Below are 18,441 nucleotides of genomic sequence, written 5' to 3' on the forward strand. Positions count from 1 at the left end.
CCCTCCTGCAAGTTTGAACATCTCACTCGTCTGCTGGTCGTGGAAGATGGTACCAGTTTCCTTATACTCCTGCCAGCACTAAACTTATCCCTGAGCTCATGGGGCTCAGTCATCCACCAGCTTCCAGGGTCTCAGTCTGTCCATGTCTTTCCTCTGCATCTTCTCCCTCTTTCTCCCCTGCAGGCCCTAAAGGACAGCAAGGTGGTGGAGATCGTTGATGAAAAAGTCCGCCGGAGGGAGGAGCCAGAGAAATGGCCTCTTCCTGGTCCCCCAATAGTGGATTATTCCCAGACTGATTTCTCCCAGCTTCTCAACTGCCCGGAGTTTGTCCCCCGCCAGCACTATCAGAAGGAGACAGGTAGGTACCCTGCTGGCATGTGGAGGCCTCCCTGTTGCCCTTGTCCTCTGGCCATCAGGAGGAGGGCTGGAGGGATGAGGATCTCCCCTTTCCACCCTTTAGAGTCGGCGCCTGGCTCTCCCCGTGCTGTCACCCCAGTGCCAACTAAAACAGAGGAGGTCAGCAACCTAAAGACCCTGCCCAAGGGCCTGTCTGCCAGCCTCCCTGACCTGGATTCCGAGAACTGGATTGAAGTGAAGAAAAGGCCTCGGCCCTCCCCAGCACGACCCAAGGTGGGTGAGGCCTGCCACCCACCCTAGGTTCTAGGGGCCTGGCCTGGAGTGTGGGGAGGGGTGTTGCAAAGGCGCAGAGCTCTGGGCTTGTAGGGGCTGGCAGGCAAGCTGGGTGGCTCAGGGTTGTAATGCGAGCTGCAGGTCACCAGTGACTGCAGGAAGGCTGATATGGCCTGTGTCCATTTCCAGTGGCGATCACCCCTCAGGGCAACCTTAGCTCCGTGAGATCCTGAATGGCATTTTTCACAGGAGGAGATCATGCAGCCTCTGGCAGCAGTGTCTCATTAAGTATTAAGTGTTTCTTAATACTTGCCTGTTCTTTTTGTTTTTGGCCACTCCATGTGGCATGCGGGATCTTAGTTCCCCGACCAGGGATCGAACACATGCTCCCTGCAGTGGCAAAGCGGAGTCTTAACTACTGAGCTGCCAGGGAAGTCCCTTGGCTGTTCTTTTGGCCCCATCTAAATCCCCGGGGCTGCATTTTTAGTGCCTTCCCCCTGAATTTGTCCTCACTGTCCCATATATAAGCCCCTCAGACCTTCTGAAGAGGGAAGGGAGAGGGAGCAGACACACGGTCTGGATAGAGTCTAGACTAGAACACAGGTCTCCTGTCATTGCTGGCTGGTGACCTTGGGAAGCTTCTTTAATATCTCAAGGCTTCATTTTCTCTGTCTTCGGATGGAAGTAAGGAGGGATTAGACTGCTCTAGAAATAGTAAAGCAGTATATGAATAGCTCACATTTAGTCCCTGTTAGAGAAGTGTTTCAATCTCAAACTAAAATTACTGCCCCTTTTCCAGGAGCAGACTTTTGCTCCATTCACCTGCCCATTGCCATCCCTTTTTTGGAGACCTTCTTGGTCTGGGGCTTGTGAGGAGGCCTCAGAGGTGACCTTGGACTTTGGATTTATGGAATTCTGTGCTCCCTTTTCCATTTTGACCACCTCCCTCAACTCCTTCGTCCTCCCTTCCTGTTTATATCCCAACTTCCCAGTCTGTTCTGGCTGCGGTCTTCCAGAAAGTGTCAGAGGTTAGGCTGGAGTCATGAGGAGAGGGTAGTAAGTGCACAAGGACCTGACAGAGTTCAGTTCAGTCCTGCAGACTGCAAAGGCTTTGGAAAGGTGGGGCCACGCTTAGCCCGCATTCCAGAATTAGAGCCCCTACTCCCACCTGACCTATCGTGAACCTTCCAAAAGAGAATAGGGTTAGAGTTTATACAGAAAGCTCTTTGCACAGCAGGGAATTGACGTTTAGATATATACTATGGGGTAGACAAATGCTTTACCTCCAAAATTTCAGGTAAATTCAGCCTATCAACACTCTGAAATACTTTGTTTTGGCTGAAAGCAGTCTTGTTTTCTCTTGCCTTTGGGACATGCTGTGTTTTTGTTTGTTTTGTTTTTTGCCTCTCACCATCTTTGTCCCTGCCTTCATCTGGCTTACTTACGCGCGTCCTTTCATAGTCACTTCTTCTGGGAAGCCTTCCCTGACTGTCCCCACTCCCACCCCCAATTGGTTAAGTGCTACTCCCTATGTACTCCCACAAGACCTATTTATAGTCCTTACCGTAACACACTGCAGTTGGTTGGTTGGTTGACTTTTTGTCCCACTAAACTGAGAACTCCGTAAATTCAAGGACCTGGTCTTGTTCATTATTCTGCTTTTAGGGTCTTCATACAGGGCCTGGTACCAGTGGGTACTTGCCCATTTATCAAGTAGTTGAACATGTGCTGTTGCTAGATCCCAGTCTAAGTACTGGGGATATAATGGAAGGCAAGGCAGCTGTGGTTCTTGCCTGCTGAAGCTTCCAGTTTATTGGGAGGTGTTGGGGATGGACAAATGGATGAATCAGCCTATTGAACTTGTACCCTCTCTCAGGCCAGGTGCTGTGGAGGATACATATTTAGGTAAATGAGAGTGCAGTTCCTACATGCAGGGAACTTGTTATCTCAGTGTTTATGAATGACTGTGATGTGAGCTGTGAGCGGAGAAACCTGGACTCGTATGGGACACCCTTTTTCCATGAGGCTGACTCTGAGGCTGACAGCTGTGACTTGCTGGCATTATCAGGGCCGCAGCTGTAACAGTCCCATGTGGAGGGGTCAGGGCTTCTCCCAGGGGACAGCAACAGAGCCTGGTATAAGGTGATTCCCTGGTGATTCCCTTTCTCCTCGGTCTGCCCCCATGTTAGAAGTCAGAGGAGCCCAGGTTCCTCCACCCGACCACTCTGCCTCAGCAGCTGCCCTCTCAGCAGCTGACGTCCAAGGATCAAGACGAGCAAGAGGAACTGGATTTCCTGTTTGACGAGGAAATGGAGCAGATGGATGGGCGGAAGAACACCTTTACCGCCTGGTCTGATGAGGACTCTGACTACGAGATTGATGACCGGGATGTCAACAAGATCCTCATTGTCACCCAGACACCACCTTACATGCGCCGGCACCCGGGGGGGGACCGCACAGGCAACCACACCTCGCGTGCCAAGATGAGCGCTGAGCTGGCCAAGGTCATTAACGACGGGCTCTTCTACTACGAGCAGGACCTGTGGACTGAGAAGTTTGAACCCGAGTATTCCCAGATCAAGGTGAGTCTTGGGTGTAGCAGTGGTGGTGGGGCCTGGGGTGCCTGTAGCGTGTGGAAGAGGAAGGCTGACGAGCCCTGTGACCTTGGGCACACAGCCTCAGCATCCTCATCTAACAGAAGGGGGTGCTGCTCGACGTGAACACTGTAGACTGTGCCAGTGTGAGAGGTGGTTATTCTGCTTCTTGAGCATCCATGGTTAATGTCTTAAGTTGGCTAGACACTTGTGTGAGGAATGGAATAAGGATTGGATTGTCATTTCTGTTCTTAAATATTTAGGCATATATAAAAGTTTAAAAGCCTTTTGAGGAACTTGCTTTCAGTGTGAAATATGGAGGAAAGATAGGTCTTTTAAAAAATCACTGCTACCTGGAAACAGTCAAAACTGGTGTAGTAGGTGTTTACAGAGTGGGTATGTGTGGTGGTCGGTTGGCCTTTGGTGAGCCTCTGTTGTGAGTAGTAGTGTGTTTGGTGGAGTTGAGGAGAGAGTTGCAGGAAGAGAATCGGGGTGGGGGAGTCTACAGCACGTTCCTGGGGAGCCGGAGTCCTGACCTCAGTGCTGCTGCAGAGAGGGCTGGGCAAGTGCTCCCCCATTCTGGGTTAGCACACTCATGCCTGGGTACCTGGGGTTGAGGCATAGTGATGGGGCAGCTGAGAGCCTGGGGACCAGAATTCCATGTATGTGGTCGCGGGAGCTGCCCTCTTCAGCTTCCTGCATGTCTTGATCCCTAAACAGGCTAGGGCAGTCTTCTTACCAGCATCTCCCCCTACCCCCCCGACCCCCACCCCCCATCGCATATCCTCTGCAGCAAGAAGTCGAGAACTTCAAGAAAGTCAACATGATCAGTCGGGAGCAGTTTGACACACTAACCCCTGAGCCCCCTGTGGATCCCAACCAAGAGGTCCCTCCTGGACCACCTCGCTTCCAGCAAGGTGAGAGGTGACACCTGCGACCCTGGCCTGGGTGGGAGGGTCTGGAGCCGTCCGACGGGGCCCTACAGGGACAGGCATTCACAGGCCTACCTCTGCTTACCGTCCCCGCTCTGCCTCTGCAGTTCCCACTGACGCCCTGGCCAACAAGCTGTTCGGTGCCCCTGAGCCCTCCACCATTGCCCGCTCTCTACCAACCACTGTCCCAGAGTCACCAAACTATCGCAACGCCAGGACCCCTCGCACTCCCCGGACACCGCAGCTCAAAGACTCAAGCCAGACGTCACGGTTTTATCCAGTGGTGAAGGAAGGTCGGACGCTGGATGCTAAGGTGAGGCGTTCCTGCTGAGCTGCTAAGAGTCTTGGGCTCACTGCACTGCATTCCAGGGCTCTGCTTCTCTCTCTTGCCTTGAGCCAAGCAAGTGCCACGTCCCCCACCTGCTCCGTATTCTTAGGCTGGTGGGCCCACCAGGATTGAGTGACACATCTGCAAGATGGACTGGGCGTGGGAGTGGTGGCCGCATGTAGCCATGGTAAGGCCTGAGGAGGACTGACCAGGTGTGGGTCCTTGAGCAGATCATGTCACCAGCAAGCCTCGATCTCCTCACCTGTGACGTAGGCGTGTCAGCTCCTAGCTTACAGCTGTGGACATCGTGTGAAAATAGACATGAAAATGCTTTATAAATTGTGAGATAACTCACACCTAGGAGGGAATCTTAGTCCTACAAATGCTTGATGCTCCTCAGAGTTGGATGAGTACAATTAGTAACAAGTCCCGGACTGACCTTTGCAGATGCCTCGGAAAAGGAAGACCAGACACAGCTCGAACCCACCCTTGGAGAGTCACGTGGGCTGGGTGATGGATTCCCGCGAGCACAGGCCCCGGACTGCTTCCATCAGGTATGGGACAGTGGGGAGGGGAGGTCAGGCTGACTGCAGGGCAGGCAGCAGAGCCATGACATTGATGGGACCAAGAAGAGAGAACCTCTTTGGTCTGCAAATTAAAGAAAATTTAAGGAAGGGGCCCTCATCCAAATCCAAAAAAACAGGAGTAGTCTAGAGAGCTTAATCCAGATCCCGGGAAGAGGAAGGCTGCCTTCTGAGGTGTGGTGGCCACGTGGCATTCTCTCAAGAGGATAGCTCAGTTGATTTCAAAAGTGGGTGTCTGCTGCCTCCCTCAAGATAGCTAGGGAGTTGAATAAAGATACAGATTCCTGGACCCCACCCTAGATCTCCTGACTGAGCTTCAGGGAGTGGGGCCCAGATTCCTTTTTTCTTTTCCTCAGGAAAACTACCCCAGTGTTCTCAGTTCCAAAGCAAGATTTGGGAGCCACTGACCTATGCGGTCTATTCCCTGCAAAGATAGGCATGGTTTTAAGAAAAATATGTTTGGGTTAACCCATTACAGCTCATTAAGGAAAGTTAAATGTTAACACGGGATAAGTAAATGGCTAAAAGCTCAGGTTTGGGCATTGTACAGATCTGGGAAGTTAAATATTAGCTCTGTGACCCAGGGCAAGACTCCCAGTCTCTGTGAGCCCCAGTGACCTCTTTGTTAAAACAGCATCCAAAGGTTGATACAAAGAGTGAGACCCATGGCTATAATAAGTTACGGGCCTAGCACAGTACCTGGGCCTCTTTGTTTGTTGCACCGTGAGAGGCTGGATCTTGGCTGCTGGAAGAGACCAGAGAGGCCCCTCCTATTTGATGGCTGGCAGCTCTGAGGAACCCAGTGACACTCTCTGTTTCATGGTCTCTATAGCTCCAGCCCCTCAGAAGGCACGCCTGCGGTTGGCAGCTATGGCTGTACCCCTCAATCGCTGCCCAAGTTCCAGCATCCTTCCCACGAGCTGCTCAAGGAAAACGGCTTCACACAACACGTCTACCACAAGTATCGTAGGCGCTGCCTTAACGGTAAGAAGCACAGAGGGAGAGGGCTGAGCTTCCTGGACCACTACTTAGATCCAGTGTAAGGGCTGGTGGAGCAGGTGACTATTTTCTCTAACCTCAGAGCAAGAAGTGACATGACATAATAGCCAGGTAGTTTTGGAATACAGGAGGCAAAAAGAATCTTGTGCTTAGAACATTCCTGTTCCTTGATCTTTCTCTATTGATATAAAAAATATCAGGAATTTTCCTGTGTCTGGCAAGACCACCAGTGTCACAAAAGGGTGTGCATGAGACAGCATATATTCTCTAGAACAGTGACGGCCTGTGGACCAAATCCAGCCAGCAGCCTATCTTTGTATGGCCCTGGAGCTGAGAACAGTTTTTTACATTTTTGAGTGCTTGTGGGGTGGGGAGGTAGAGAATTTATGACAGAGATCATATGTGACCTGCAAAGCCTAAAATACTTACTTTCCAGCCTCTCACAGAAAAAGAGATGGCTGACCCCTGCTCTAGATGAGACTGCAAGGAGAGATCCTCTCTAGACGCTCTCACATGTTACCTTTTATCACAGAGGAGATAGCTTTTAACTAACTGTAGGTTTCTGTCAGGTTGTTTCTAAAGATGCTCAGAGACGATCTTAATGCTCACTTAGAGTTATTAAGTCACTCAACCCCCTTTTATTCAGCAAACAAGGCTGCTAAATGCTTGGTTCATCTACCTTACTTCCCTCTTCATGTGTGCGTGTGTGTGTGTCAGTGTCTGTGTGTAATTTATGGAGATAACAATTTACATACCATACAGTTCATCCATTTAAAGTGTACAGTGCAGTCAGTGGCTTTTAGTATATTTAGGAGTTGTGCATCCATCACTAGAATCCATTTTAGAACATTTTCATTACCTTAGAAGTAAACCCTGTGCCCCTTACTAGTCACTCCCCATCCCCCCACCTCCCCAACTCCTCCCAGGCCTATGCCACCACCACTCTGCTCTGCTCTCTGTCTTTATGGATTTGCCTGTTCTGGACTTTTCATATACCTGGAATCATACAATATGTAGTCCTTTGTAACTGGCTTCTTTCCCTTAGCATAATAATTTCAAGGTTCATTATATGTTGTATCATGTATCAGTACTTCATTCCTTTTTATTATCAAACAACATTCCACTGTGGATATACCACATTTTGTTTATCCATTCATCAATCAATGGACATTTTGGGTTTCTGCTTTTTGTCTATCATGAGTAATGCTGCTTTGAACATTCCTGTACACGTTTTTGTGTGGACATAGGTTTTCATTTATCTTGAGTGGAAGAGGTGGGATTCCTGGGTCATACCATAGTGTAACTCTGTGTAACATTTTGAGGAACTGCAAGACTGATTTCCAAAGTGGCAGCACTATTTTATATTCTTAACAGCAGTGTGTGAGGGTTCTGATTTTTCCACATCCTCCCAAAACTTGTTATAGTCTATCTTTTTGAGTATAGCCATCCTAGTGGGTATGCGGTGATATCTTTTTATGGTTTTGATTTGATTTGATTTGATACAGTTTTGATAGCTAACAATGTTGAGCATTTTTTCATGTGCTTATTGGCCATTTGTAAGAAATGTCTTCTTTGGAGAAATGTCTATTCAGATCCTTTGTCTACTTTTTAACTGGATTGTTTGTCTTTATTATTAAGTTGTAATGATTCTTTATATATTCTAAGTACAAGCCCCTTATCAGGTAACATAATTTGCGAATAGTTTTTCCCATTCTGTGGGTTGTCTTTTCACCTTGTTGATCATGTCCTTTTAAGAGCAAAGGTTCTTAATTTTTAGACTTTTTTTTTTTTTAAATATTTATTTATTTATTTATGGCTGTTTTGGGTCTTCGTTTCTGTGCGAGGGCTTTCTCTAGTTGCGGCGAGCGGGGGCCACTCTTCATTGCGGTGCGCGGGCCTTTCACTGTCGCGGCCTCTCTTGTTGCGGAGCACAGGCTCCAGACGCGCAGGCTCAGTAGTTGTGGCTCACGGGCCTAGTTGCTCCGCGGCATGTGGAATCTTCCCAGAACAGGGCTCGAACCCGTGTCCCCTGCATTGGCAGGCAGATTCTCAACCACTGCGCCACCAGGGAAGCCCTACATATATTTTTTAATGGTACCATTTGTACTCGTTATTATTGTAGGACTGCTGAAATAATTGGTACTGATGATATAGTGAAGAATATAATTTGTTGCAGTGCACAAATTATTTGTTCATGCTTTTCCTTGTTATAACTACACTGAGAGCAGTTAACGTTTGAGGTGGAGAGCTAGACCAGGATGACCTGGTTCAGAAGCTGATGCCACCTACTTCCTTGGGTGCTCAGGCCCACTGCCCAGCAGCAGAGCCTGACGCAGGGCAGTTAGTCCTCAATAAACACTTCCCCAAAGACTTAAGGGGTCAGGTGATGAGGAAGGGAATTGGGAGGAGAAAAGACTGATGTCTTTGAGCCCCAGGATCATTTGTCCCCTGAAGCACAGGCAGCCTGACTCCAAAACACATCTTTCCTCCTTCCTCCCCAATCAGAGCGGAAACGCTTGGGCATTGGCCAGTCTCAGGAGATGAACACTCTCTTCCGCTTCTGGTCCTTCTTCCTCCGAGATCACTTCAACAAAAAGATGTATGAGGAGTTCAAGCAGCTGGCTCTGGAGGATGCCAAAGAAGGCTACAGGTGAGTGGGATTGAGGTGAAGGCTCTGGCTGGGGCTTGGGGGCGTGGTGAAGGTTCTCTGTTGGGTCTACTTCCAGAACTGTAATTGGAAATCTATTGTGTATATATTTCATGTACTTCGTAAAAAAATTATTAGTTTGAATGAGTAATATATTCAAAAATCAAAGAAGTCGGAAGGTTATATAGCGAGTGAGGAGTCTCCTTATCCTAGTTTTACAACCGTCTAGTTCCTTTCCCCACAGGCAGCCAGTATTGTTAGACTCTTGTGAGTCCTTTCTAAAAATACTTTGCTTATGTAAGCAAGAACAGACCTATGTAGTCTCCCCACACACCCCTTTTGTTTACACAAGAGATGGCCTCTATTAGATATTATTTTGCACCTTGCTTTTTTACTTAAGGCTGTATTTTAGAGATCATTCTGTATCCATATATAAATGGCTTTCTTGTTCTTTTTTATAGCTTGTATGGTCTTACACTGTATAGATGTACCATAACTTATTTAACTAGTCTCCTATTAATAGATACTTCGGTTGCTTTCAACATTTTGCTATTCAAAAAAAAACCCAAAAAACTTTGAAGGGACACTTTTTTTCCCAAGTAAAATGTTTTCTCTGTAAGCAATTTGAAAAGGACAGAAATGTTTAAAGAAGCAGGGGGAAAATGTCCTTCAGTCCAGAGACAACCAGTGTTAATGTTCTGCCATATTATATATATTTAGGTCATGCAAGGAATGCCTTTTTATGTCTTATTTATCATTTATAAGTATGAGCATTTTTCCATGTTGTTAAAATACTTAACCTTTTTGCCTTCTTACAGAAGTTGTTACATGAGACAAGATCATTTGAAAATCCCAATTCCCAATTCCCAAAGATAACCAGTGTCAATATATTTAATATATGTAGTCTGTGCCCTTCCAGACTTTGTGTGCATGTGTAGATATAAATTTTATATATTTATTTACAACAGTGGGTTCATTCTACATATAACAGTTTGAAACGTGTCTTTTCTACTTTATAATATATTGTAAACATCTCTCAGTATCCATGAGTGTATATTTACATTATAATTTTTAATAGATTATATTATTCTGTTGTACAAAGTTACCATGATTTTTCTTAATCGCTTCTCTAAGACATTTAAATTTTTCAAAATAATGCTGCTATGAACAATTTTGTACATCTATACAATCTAAGTCTACATTTTTGGTCATTTCCCTGGTATATGTTCCTAGAATTGAAATTTCTGAGGTAAATGAAGAAACCTACTAATTGGCATGGTCAAATGGCTTTGCAGAGAGTTCATGCCAGTGATTGACAAACTTTGCATAAGGGACAGACAACAAATAGCTTGGGCTTTGTGGGACATAAAGTCTCTGTTGCAACTACTCTGCTTTTGTAGCAGAAAGCAACCAGTGATACTTCTTAGGCAAATGGGTGTGGGCAGGATGCTGTCGTTCATTCGGCCTCAGTTTGCTGACCCTTGGCAAACATTTAATGCTGGACTCATTTAGACTAGCATTAAATGTTAGCCTTCTCAAAGTATGCTTACCATTTTCTCAATAATCCATGTGTTTAAACTGTTTCATAGTTCATCTGTCATCCAGGTGCATTTCCTGTTTTACAGATAAAGAAACTGTCCCAATTTCACTGGCTTGTGTTCTTCTACAGATATGGTTTGGAGTGCCTTTTTCGATACTACAGTTATGGCCTGGAAAAGAAGTTCCGGCTGGACATATTTAAGGACTTTCAGGAGGAAACCGTAAAGGACTATGAAGCTGGTAAGAGTCAAGAGTTGGGGCTCTGCGAGCCCTGGTCATCTCAGTCTTCTCTTCTCGGGCCCTAGCTCTGCCTGGGCTTGTCTGTATCATGTCATACCTCCCTCTCCTGAGCCTCTCTATTCTCAACTTCTTAGCAGCCAAGTCTCTCTCTACCTTTTTCTCCTCTTTCCCTGCAGGTCAGCTGTATGGGCTGGAGAAGTTCTGGGCCTTCTTGAAATATTCCAAAGCCAAAAATTTGGACATTGACCCCAAACTTCAAGAATACCTCGGCAAATTCCGACGTCTTGAAGACTTCCGAGTGGATGTGAGTGGATATCTCTCGTCTTTCCCACCCTGATTGTCCTAGAAAGAAAACTGGACCAGACATCAGGATACCTGGATTTTGATCCCAGCTGTGCCACTAGCTCAGGGACCCTTCCTGCCCCCATTTGGGCCTTAGTTTCTTTGTTAAACAGGGTGTGAGAAGTTGGGCAGTGAAGGCTAATTGGAGGGTGTATGGTTGCTCCTTCCTCCCTTTCCCATGGTGGATGTGGCTAAACCGTCGTAATGCTCTTTCCCTGTTATCTCTAACCCTCCTTGCTGCTGTGCCCTAGTTAGAGGTGATCAGGATGAGTACCCAAGGTAAATGGCTTTCTGGGAGAGGTCAGTTCTAACCCCAGAAGTTTATAAAATATGTCCGATTCTTCCCTGCTCCACCCACTTCATCTTCTTGGAGCAGTGACTCAACAGTGACATCCAGTGGTGGGTCAAAGTTATTACTACTGGTTCCTCTTCTGTGCTAGGTGCTTCAGGGACTCCGGAGATAAGTAAAACTTTTTCCTTCAGAGAGTTTATAATGTAGTAGGGATATGCCAGTCATCTTATTCCCTTGAAACCTTTTAGCAAAAGGGCAAATAGAAGTAAATAATAGTCCTCACATTTATTTAAAAATTGACACTGATTGTGCTAGGCACTTACACTGACCTCATTTAACCTTTATAATATGAAGCAAGCAGGGTTACTGTTATCACTATAGCAGTGGGTGAACTGGAGCCCATGGCTAGCCAGTGAGATAGTGGCAGCGCTGCTCAGGTGTCCTGACAAAAAGATGAGTCCATTGTCTTCCATCCTTAAGGTCTTCCTCCTTTCTGGGCCTGGAGTGGGGAGTACATGTGCAGAGAATGGGGAGACCTGTTGGGAGTAGAGCAAGAAGGGCTCCACCCTTGGCACCCAGAAAGGGAAGGAAGTGTCCTCGGGGTTACAGGACCTTTGGCAGTGGTGAGGCTAGACTGGATCCCGGTCTGACTCTTGAGATCAGTGTCCTTTTTAGGGCCTTGGGGGGCGTGAGGCAGTCCCCAGGAGCATCTGGGCCTTCTGAGCGGAGGCATTGCAGCATACTGCGTGCCACGTTCCATGTACCATCTCCTGAGCAGTGACCTCTTCTCAGAAGGGGAGCGGAAACTTGTGTGGATAAAGGCCTGGGCTTCAGAGGTAGATGGGCCTGGTCCAGATTTTGTCCTTACCAGTTAAAAGCTCTGGGACCCTTGGCAAATTAGTTTTCTATGCTTCGCTGTCCTCGTCTGTGAAATCAGATGGTCATGTCTACATCAAAGGGTGGTGTAGACCACAGGAGTGAATGTGCATAAACCAGCACAAGGCTTGGCCTCTTGGCATGGAGATGTGCTTAATAAAACGGGTGACGAGTTTTTAGGGTTATGAACCTCTTCATCATCTACACTGGGAGGTGGGAAGTTAGGGGGTCTCTAGATGGCTCTGGCAAGGAAGGGGGTGTGGATAGTGCTGCCTCATCACCTCTGACTCCCTCCTCTGTTGCAGCCCCCCATGGGTGAGGAGGGCAACCACAAGCGACACCCAGTGGCAGCAGGAGGTGGCAGCGGCGAGGGCAGGAGGCGGTGCCCCTCCCAGTCTTCCGGCAGGCCCTCTGCCGTGGTCAGCCAACCCCCCACACCAGCTACTGGCCAGCCCATCCGAGAAGACGCTAAATGGACAAGCCAGCACTCGGACACACAGACTTTGGGAAAGTGAAAAACCCTTCAGCCCTGGGGTTTTGTGGGGAGAAGGGATGGAAGGGGTAGGTGAGAGTCTGTGGGGGTGCCCAGTCCCAGGAGAGGGGACAGAGAAGGGACAGGCCTGTAGTCATTAGGATGGGCCTTCGTGCTGAGTAGCAGTGTGTACACCATTTGGGCTCTCAGAGGCGCCCCTGGGCAGGAGCCTCCACACACCCCCTCCCTCTTCTCTCTCCATGGCTCTTCTTCACATCCTAGCTTCTTCTGAGGGGTGGGGGGGGGAGGGTAAGGGGGGAAATTTTTTATATATATATATATATATATATATATATATATATATATACATCAAGTTTTAAATTATTGATAGTTCGTCTGGATTACCAAAATCACTCTGCAGCCCTGCCCGCGGCTGGTAGGCCGCAACCCTGGTCCCCATCCACAGCTGCCTCCTGCTCCCCCTCCAGCCAACTATGCAGCCCACAGAAAGGCCCTGTGGGCCCCATTGCCCAGCACTGTTTCACAGAAGGCTCTGGCAGCGTCCCTGGGCCCCACGAGCACCAGCCCCTTGATCATCTGGGGGTTGCCATCACCTTGTTCTCTCCCTGCTCTCCCTACCACGCCCTCCTGCCATCTTCCGGGAGAAGGAAACCAAAGGATCTAGAAGTGGGGGTGGGGAAGGTTTCGGCCTCTCTCCACTCCCCTCCCCCCATGCCCCTTACTCCCCAGCCCAGAGAGACGCTGCTCATACCAGAAGAGACTATTGAAAGATGATTTATTTTATTTTTCTCTGACCTTTCCATCCTTGGGAAAATGGAAAAGAAAAAAAGAAAAAAAAAAAAAAGACAAAATCGACCATAAAAGACCAAAAAAAAACCATCAGAAAACCCCCACCTAATCCACAGAAAGTGATGTCTTTCCCCTACCCTTGGAATTTTCTTGTTTTGTTCTTGGAAATAGTATTTTTTTAAAAGTTGCCTTATTGTGGAGTGGGAATCTGAAATACCCAAATGCCTGTTTTCCTCGGTGGAGTCAACTCGAAGAGCTCCCACCTTCTCTGGATGTGCCTGGGCTGGATTGACTAGAATCTGTCTCTGGATTGAGTTGCATGTACAGTGCCTCCTGCCTGTAGGCAAGAGAGATGGGGGCGGCTCAGATCGGAGCCGTGCCCAAAATATCTCCGCTGTTGCATCATTTGAAGCTGACGTCCCGTGTCTGTACACTGCTGCCACTGTCGTGTCCTTGCTCTGCTTGCTGTTGCCTCACGCCAGGGCCCGTCCTGCCGTGACACTCTTCATCCTACCCTTGGAACGCCAAGGCCAATTTTGCTTCAGACTGTTGGAGGACAGCATTGGCCTGGATCTGGGACACACTTGTGCTCAGCTTGACTGCCTCCCCCACCACAGAGGGGAAAGGTGAACACTTGGCAGCTGAGGCTTGGAAACTTTTCTTGCGTTCCCTTGATAGATCTCTGAGACCTCAAGGAGGCTTTGTCTCTCAAAAGGTGGAGAGAGATGCCATTCTCCTCCCTTGGGCCGGGTGGGTATCCCTATCTTGCGTCCCCCCTCTGCAAGCCATCTCTGCCCACCCTCCAGTTGACCCCGCCTGGGAACGAGAGATTGAGGAGGCTTTGAGGGTGGGGGGAATCCTGCCAGTTGGAGAAGCCCTGTGGCAGGAAGGTATATGTGGACATAGAGTATACCTGACTTCTCCAGCCACTGACTGCTTGACTTGGGCTGTGAATGACAGTGGAATGGCTGGAGTCTCCTGGCATCCAGAGCTAGGGAGGGTGACCCAGGACTGACCCTCACCAACGGGGCTGCATGTGGGTGTGACAGCACGCTCACCACAGGGTGGTGGTGGTCATGTGCTCACGCCGCTTGGCCCTTTTCAACTGCTTCCTCTGTCGGGCCCTAAAGTTGGGAGTCGGAGACAGTATCTCAGGCTGGCTAGGGCTTGCCCTCTGTCTTGGGCACCTCATTGCTTTGGCCGGTGCCCTCCCAGCAGTTAGTATGGGGAAGCCCACCTTAGTTCCTGTGAGCCGGTTGTCTCGAAAGCCAAGGATGAGTGTCTGGTCTCTGCTCTGACAGTGGGGTTTGAGGCCCCCCCTGCCCAATCTGGTGCCCGCCCCCCAATGTGCCAGACACCGGACGCCCCCCTCCTTCCCTTCATTGCCTCTTTCTTTCCTTTGGGTTGCTCGGCCCTGTACTGTATCCAGCACCACAGAAACCTCAGTGTTTGTCCTCTGCTGGGTTTGGGGGCACAAGGAAGCCTTGGGAGTGTGGGGAAAAGCTGTTCTTATCTAGAGTTTACTCCCAGGCCAGGGGGCTGCCATCCTCTCCCTGATCCTCCCCACAGACACCCCACAAAGAGGAAGCCCCTTTTGAGTGGGGAGGTGAGGACGTCATCTCAACACAGGCTGGGGTTGGGGGGGCTTTTTTTCTTCCTTTTTTTCTTTCTTTCTTTCTTTTTTTTTTTTTTTTGTAACATGTTCAGAGTTAATGTTGCAAAGAGTAGTTTACATCTTCACTTTCTGAAGACACTTGAATTTAGGACCGATGTATCTGTGACAAGCACCATCCTCCATGGGGATCCAAGATCGGAGACACAAAGCAACAGCCTGCCCAAATCCTTCTGTTCATCCTGTACCCTTCCAAGATTGGTCCATGCCAACACAACCTTTGGGCATCAAACATCAGAAGGTCTGTGTACCTCGGCCCTGCTAAGGGGCAGGTTTCTCTCGTGCTCTCCTGAATCCGGGAGTAAAGGCACTACCAGTAGAGAGGGGCTGCCCGACCCTGCCCCAGCCTGGACCCCTTGGGCTCAGATCCAGGTGCAGAGCCCCCATGTCAAAGTTGTTATGTTTTTGTTTTGTTCTATTGTAGCTCTTTTTTTCCCTTTCCTGATGATTGATTTTAAAAAAGAAAGTTGCTCAGAAAGCCCTGGCAGTGGGGAGGAGGGGCAAGAAGGACACCTAGCTAGGGAGGGTGGGGTGGTTTTTTGCCAAAAGCCTGGGTAGAGCGGTCTGGATCACCTGGTGCCCTCCTGAGCGGAGCCCCAGAGTCTCTCCTGTGTGCACGGGGCCCTGGATGTGCCCCAGCCCCACCCTCTCCTTCAGCCGCGCTGATAGCAGAGGCAGAGAAGATCAGAACGTACAGCCCATTTCTGACTGGAGAGGAAAACTCGTCACCGGCTTTGTGGAGAAGGTTCCACCTTATGCTCATAGTACGTTATCTTTACCATGTGCTAGGATATCACACTTAAAAGGACAAAAAAATGTAAAATACTTGAATGAGCTTGTATTATAACATTAATATTATTGAGAGTATCTGCTTTCCAGGCTGAAGTGATTCATTCATTATTCTAGTCCTGCTTTAGTCGTTTGTAATTTGTGGTAATTATGCTTTTCTTTTTAATACAAAAAAATGTATAAAAATAAAAACTTGAAAAGGCAAAAGCCTGGCTGGTCTCCCATGAGGGGTGCAGCTGTTGGGGGTGTGGGGTGGAGCCTGGCTCGCCTTCCGACCGCAGATCCGGAGGAGCCTGTGCCCGGGATGTGCACGTGCAGCCTCTGTGGGGCTCTGCCACCGTGCTGTCGGGGCGTCTGCCCAGGGCAGGGGCTCCCGACACAGCTGCTACAGCTGCTAGCGCTTCCAGGTGGTTCCTCGGAGATCTGGAGAGCTTCTGCCAGCCTTGAATTCGTGTCCGCCTTGTGTCTCAAGTGAGATGGGGGAGCTGTAGGCAGTGCCACAGACCAGAGCGACAGCAGTCCAGCAGCTGGAATTCCGGGATTTCACGCACTGGCTGTGGCTTGGCATGGTGTCGGGGCACAGCCAGGAAGATAGAAGTTGCTGTGACTCCTCACTGGACAGACTTCCCTGTGGGGTATAAAGGAGGGACCAACACTCTGGCCCTACGGAATCCAGGTCGGCCGCCGAGCCCTGAGGATTGACGCCGGGGAAGGAAGGATGAGCGCTCCCACCGGGACTGGCCCCTGAGCCGCTGGTGCCTTTCCCTGGCCCATGAGGCCAGGCACCAGCGGTGAGAACAGTCTGAATGCCGGCCTGGCCTTGGGGTGTCATTACAAAACTGAAAATGAGCCTCGTTTACTCATTCACTGACAGCTATTTGTTTCCTGGGCCTGGCACTTGAGCGTCCCATCAGAAATGGTTTTCCAGACAATTCCACCTTGTGTCAGGTGAACAGGAACTTTAACAGCACCGATGGCCTGCAGGGGCCAAAGGTGAGGCTAGGAGACAGTGGGCAGGGCTTCTGCAGGCCGCTCTGGGAAGAGGAAGACATTCATTCAACCTTACTTCCACAGCTTGCTGGGAATACTCTGAAAGAAGCCACAGAGTGTTTACTTGTGTCCTTGTGCTGCTGTGGCGCCCAGACACCATGTGGTCATGATGCCGGAACGACTCACGTAGGGAGAGAAACACCCAAGTATCCACTGCAGTCAAAGGAGACCGGTTTGTTTTCCATGCTTTCTCCTTTCACATTCACATTTTCTGCTGCCAGTGTTGAGACCTCGACCTTTCCTTGAGGCTATTTGGTAACCAGTGTCGGGGCCAGGCCCAGCGACCTGCCTAAGAAAAAGGGTGAGAGAACGAGGCCCCTCGTCCCTCTGCGCCCCAGCAGTACCTCCAGGTCTGCAGATGTCGAAAGGAGAAAGACCGCCATTCTTCCTCTTTCTCTACGCCCCTCATTCCCGACCCTCGCTCAGTGCACTGAAGAAGGACTGTTTTCCAACTGTTTGTTTATTCGTAGGACAGGTTGTGGGTGCAGGTAAGCAGCTATGAGCACGTCCAGCACTGATGCACCAGGAGCGGTGCTCAAGCGAAGGGCGTGCGGTCCCGGGGAGGGGGCTGGGCCCACCCAGGCCCAAGGAGGACGCCGCCTGCTAAGCGCCTGGTCGGCCTCCTGGGCAGGTCCTCTGGGGAGCTAGGGCCCGTGGCAGGAGGTCGTCCTCTTTGATAGCTCTGCGTGGAGATGTGGCCCTATCAGATGTTAGAGTATTTTATAAAACTACAGCGGGTGGTTTTCTGGACAGAGGAGAACTGAATGTTCAGGAAAATATCAGACTTTGGAAACTATAATGGTGGCCTTGCAAATCAGAGTGTCTTCACGTTGATACCGGGAGCCACTGGGTTCCTGGCAATGTCAGAAGCAGCTGAGCGAACCCAGGGTGGGGACTGCTTCCATCTGGGCAGCTCTGTGGTTTTGTTGTAGACAATAAGGTCTCATTGGAAAAGGCATCACTGCTAAAGTCATCCTGTGAAAATGGTGCTGAAACAACTGGTTCATCATTTGAGGGGGAAATAAGGATTTTACCCTCTGGTCAGCCGTGTATTTCTTGCCTTAGTGGAGGAAGAGAGTTCTAGCTCCTTTGGTCCTGCTTCAGAGAGCCTAATAAGGGGCCTCCGTTGGGTGTCCCCAAAGGTCAGCAACTCTGACCCTACCCTCTGTGGCTTAAAGGGGGCCCCAGCTGAGCGGGGCCACAGGGTTTGGCCTTTGGTTTCCGCCTGTGGCTGAAGGTATTGGGGTTTGGTCTGCGCCTCTTTTTGGTATCTCAGCTGTAATCCCAGGATGAGCTCCTGTGATTGGTATCTTCCTTTTCAGAGAGGGGTGATGTCCATTTGCAGTGGGGCAGAGTTGAAGTGGGGTCTTTATCACACTGCGTGTCTGTGCGTGTGCGTGCACGTGCGCATGCGTGTGTGTGTTGGGAAACAGTGGGGACTTGATCCCAGAACCGTTGCCAGGGTGTCCTGGCCCTGGCCTGAGTAGAGAATGAGAGAGGCTTTGGGGGACAGGAAGGGGCAAAGCAGTATCTTCTGGTTCTCCCACCCCCTGGCATCAGGAGGGGCTATGGCTGCAGCCACACGGCCTCCTGCCACCTTTGTCATCCTCTGTCTTGCCAGGGCTACCAAGGAGTCATCTGGTGT

At 49.4% G+C, this 18,441-nt stretch overlaps 1 protein-coding gene across 1 annotated transcript in view; it reads left to right on the forward strand.

The window, feature by feature from the left end:
• The window catches only part of LARP1 (La ribonucleoprotein 1, translational regulator), a 54,725-nt gene extending 41,951 nt beyond the window's left edge, over window positions 1–12,774 (forward strand). The window contains exons 9-19 of the mRNA XM_057540807.1: window positions 184–358; window positions 461–630; window positions 2,820–3,212; window positions 4,018–4,141; window positions 4,264–4,469; window positions 4,932–5,038; window positions 5,901–6,052; window positions 8,573–8,717; window positions 10,384–10,493; window positions 10,670–10,797; window positions 12,309–12,774. Of these exons, the coding sequence (XP_057396790.1) occupies window positions 184–358; window positions 461–630; window positions 2,820–3,212; window positions 4,018–4,141; window positions 4,264–4,469; window positions 4,932–5,038; window positions 5,901–6,052; window positions 8,573–8,717; window positions 10,384–10,493; window positions 10,670–10,797; window positions 12,309–12,518 (1,920 nt within the window). The 3' untranslated portion in view covers window positions 12,519–12,774. The remainder of the gene's footprint in view (window positions 1–183; window positions 359–460; window positions 631–2,819; window positions 3,213–4,017; window positions 4,142–4,263; window positions 4,470–4,931; window positions 5,039–5,900; window positions 6,053–8,572; window positions 8,718–10,383; window positions 10,494–10,669; window positions 10,798–12,308) is intronic.
• The last annotated feature ends 5,667 nt before the right edge of the window (window positions 12,775–18,441 follow it).

Source organism: Balaenoptera acutorostrata, chromosome 2 (genome assembly GCF_949987535.1).
Source record: "Balaenoptera acutorostrata chromosome 2, mBalAcu1.1, whole genome shotgun sequence".
Lineage (NCBI taxonomy): Eukaryota > Metazoa > Chordata > Mammalia > Artiodactyla > Balaenopteridae > Balaenoptera > Balaenoptera acutorostrata.